Source organism: Hippocampus comes, unplaced genomic scaffold (assembly GCF_001891065.2).
Source record: "Hippocampus comes isolate QL1 unplaced genomic scaffold, H_comes_QL1_v1.1 scaffold10, whole genome shotgun sequence".
Taxonomy (NCBI): Eukaryota; Metazoa; Chordata; class Actinopteri; order Syngnathiformes; family Syngnathidae; genus Hippocampus; species Hippocampus comes.
The window spans coordinates 244234-246234 of record NW_017805001.1 but is presented as its reverse complement, the minus strand read 5'-3'; the positions used below and the strand labels follow the sequence as shown (position 1 = coordinate 246234).

Genomic DNA, 2001 nt, shown 5'->3' with positions numbered 1-2001 from the left:
AACCGCAAAAAAAAAATGGGTAAAAAAAAAAAAAAAAAAAAAAAAAAAAAAAAAGAACTGGCGCGTGTATGCTGCGTAGACGCCACCTTGCGTAGTTGAGGACAGTGGCCTCGCTGCAGAGAGCTGTTCGAACAACGAGAGGGAGACTGACAGGCTGTCATCTTGATGCCATCACGCCCACATGTGTCAAGACAGACATACTTGCAAAAGCGCGCCTGTGTTTAAAGATAATTCTCAGATGACGAAAAAAAAATCATCTACACTGCTCCAGTAAACAGACGGAATAGAATACAATCTCTTCATGATGCCTCAATTTAAAAGTCCCCACCCCTGTCTCCATAACTGTCCGTCTACGTCATTTCAAAATGTCTTCCACCACTAAAGCGTCCTAAAGCTGTGTAACTCGATTGGAAAACAAGTATTTTTGAGAAAGCATGTTAAAATATACAGTTGAAATAATGGAGCTGCACAAGTGTGCACATGGTCTGACAACCGGGTATGTGGCTGTGTTCTGAACTAAAATCACATGAAAACTTCATGCACAAAATTTAGTCTTCCATTGACCTAACATACATGATTTGCACTGTGGCAGAATGCTGAACTACCCGGCAAAAGCAAATATTATTTCAATGACTTTCTTGAAAAAAAAACATCCTCTCTGGCCTGATCGAACAGCTTCAAAATCTAATGATGAAATCAAGGTTGTTGAGGTTTTTGGCGATAATTCCTCATAGAGATATGTCTGGCGCAAACACAAACGACACTTGTCGTCATCAAAACAACACCGTACCGACAGTGAAGCGTGATCATGGCGGCATTACGCTTTGGGGCTGTTTTTCATCAGCTGCAACTGGGGAACTAGTCAAGATCAAGCAAATTATGATGACTACCAAATATCAGTCAGTGTCAGCACAAAATCTTCAGGCTTCTGCTAGGGAGCAAAAAACAAAAACAAAAAAACAAAGCCAACTAGAACATCAGAACTTTATTTGAAGTTAATCAAGGGCACTTCAAAAATGGCAGGCATGTCCTGACTGCCTTTCAACCTGTCTTTGAATGGAATTTGTTAATTTGGTGCAAAGCCGCATAACCAGTCATAAAAGGGTGTGCACACTTGTGCAACACCTTATCTCCATCCTGGGTTCGAACTCACCGAGGTGTGTTGTGTGTTATTTTTCACTCTGGTGTCCAGGTGCCCGTGAACCATTTCCTGCTCCGACTCAGTCCTCTGCACCAGACGTTTGGGATAGGTCACCTGGGCCGCCGTGTCGCTGGCCTCCGCCCTCTGCCCGGACCATGACGACCGATCCCAGGTGGTTCCATCCTGGCCTGGGCTCCCGTTTGCACCTGGAAGGCAAACAGTACATATAATTGAAAGTCTACATACATGTTTGTGACAATACAAAAAGAAACAAACAAAAAATATTAAAGAAATAAATGTACACGTTGGGGAAAGAAATTGAAAAAACAATTGAGCGTGAAATGTGTTTTTATCAAAACTGAAAACAAATTTGAATGTGAAACAAACCAAGCGTATGCGTTATCATGGGGAAAAAAGTTTTTGTAGACATGGAAGACAGGTAAGAGTCTTCTACAGACATGGTGAGGTAAACCATAAAGACAAGGCAGAATTTTATCCTTTAGCTTTTCATAAACCTCAGAAGCAACTTCGTGTCTTTTAATAATCAAAGATATAGACAGGTTGATCTTAACGGAATCCAACAAATATGTTTTTAGAATCTTAACATTTTCATTAACAATGACTGACGACAACAGCAAAGAGCAAGAAGCACCTTACCACCAGCATGGTCGTCACACATTCCCGCCGGTCACCGCATGCAGGCCCCCCGAAACGTCACCGAAAGCACACAGAAGGAACACAAAAAAAAAAAAAAAAAAAACGGCAAAAAAAAAAAAAAAAAAAGGAGCGCCTACTGATCACTTAATACGACTTTAGGGAGCAGTTAGGAGCAAAACCAAATGTGAGGATTCAGTGGCGAA

The 2001-nt window shown here is 41.4% G+C and overlaps 1 protein-coding gene across 4 annotated transcripts in view; it reads right to left on the bottom strand.

Moving 5' to 3' along the window:
* LOC109532354 (disintegrin and metalloproteinase domain-containing protein 11-like) overlaps nucleotides 1–2001 on the bottom strand; it is a 19325-nt gene that overhangs the window by 13433 nt on the left and 3891 nt on the right. For all 4 annotated transcript variants that reach the window (XM_019897230.1, XM_019897236.1, XM_019897243.1 and 1 more), the window contains exon 2: nucleotides 1154–1347. In XM_019897230.1, coding sequence (XP_019752789.1) covers nucleotides 1154–1347 — 194 coding nt within the window. The remainder of the gene's footprint in view (nucleotides 1–1153; nucleotides 1348–2001) is intronic.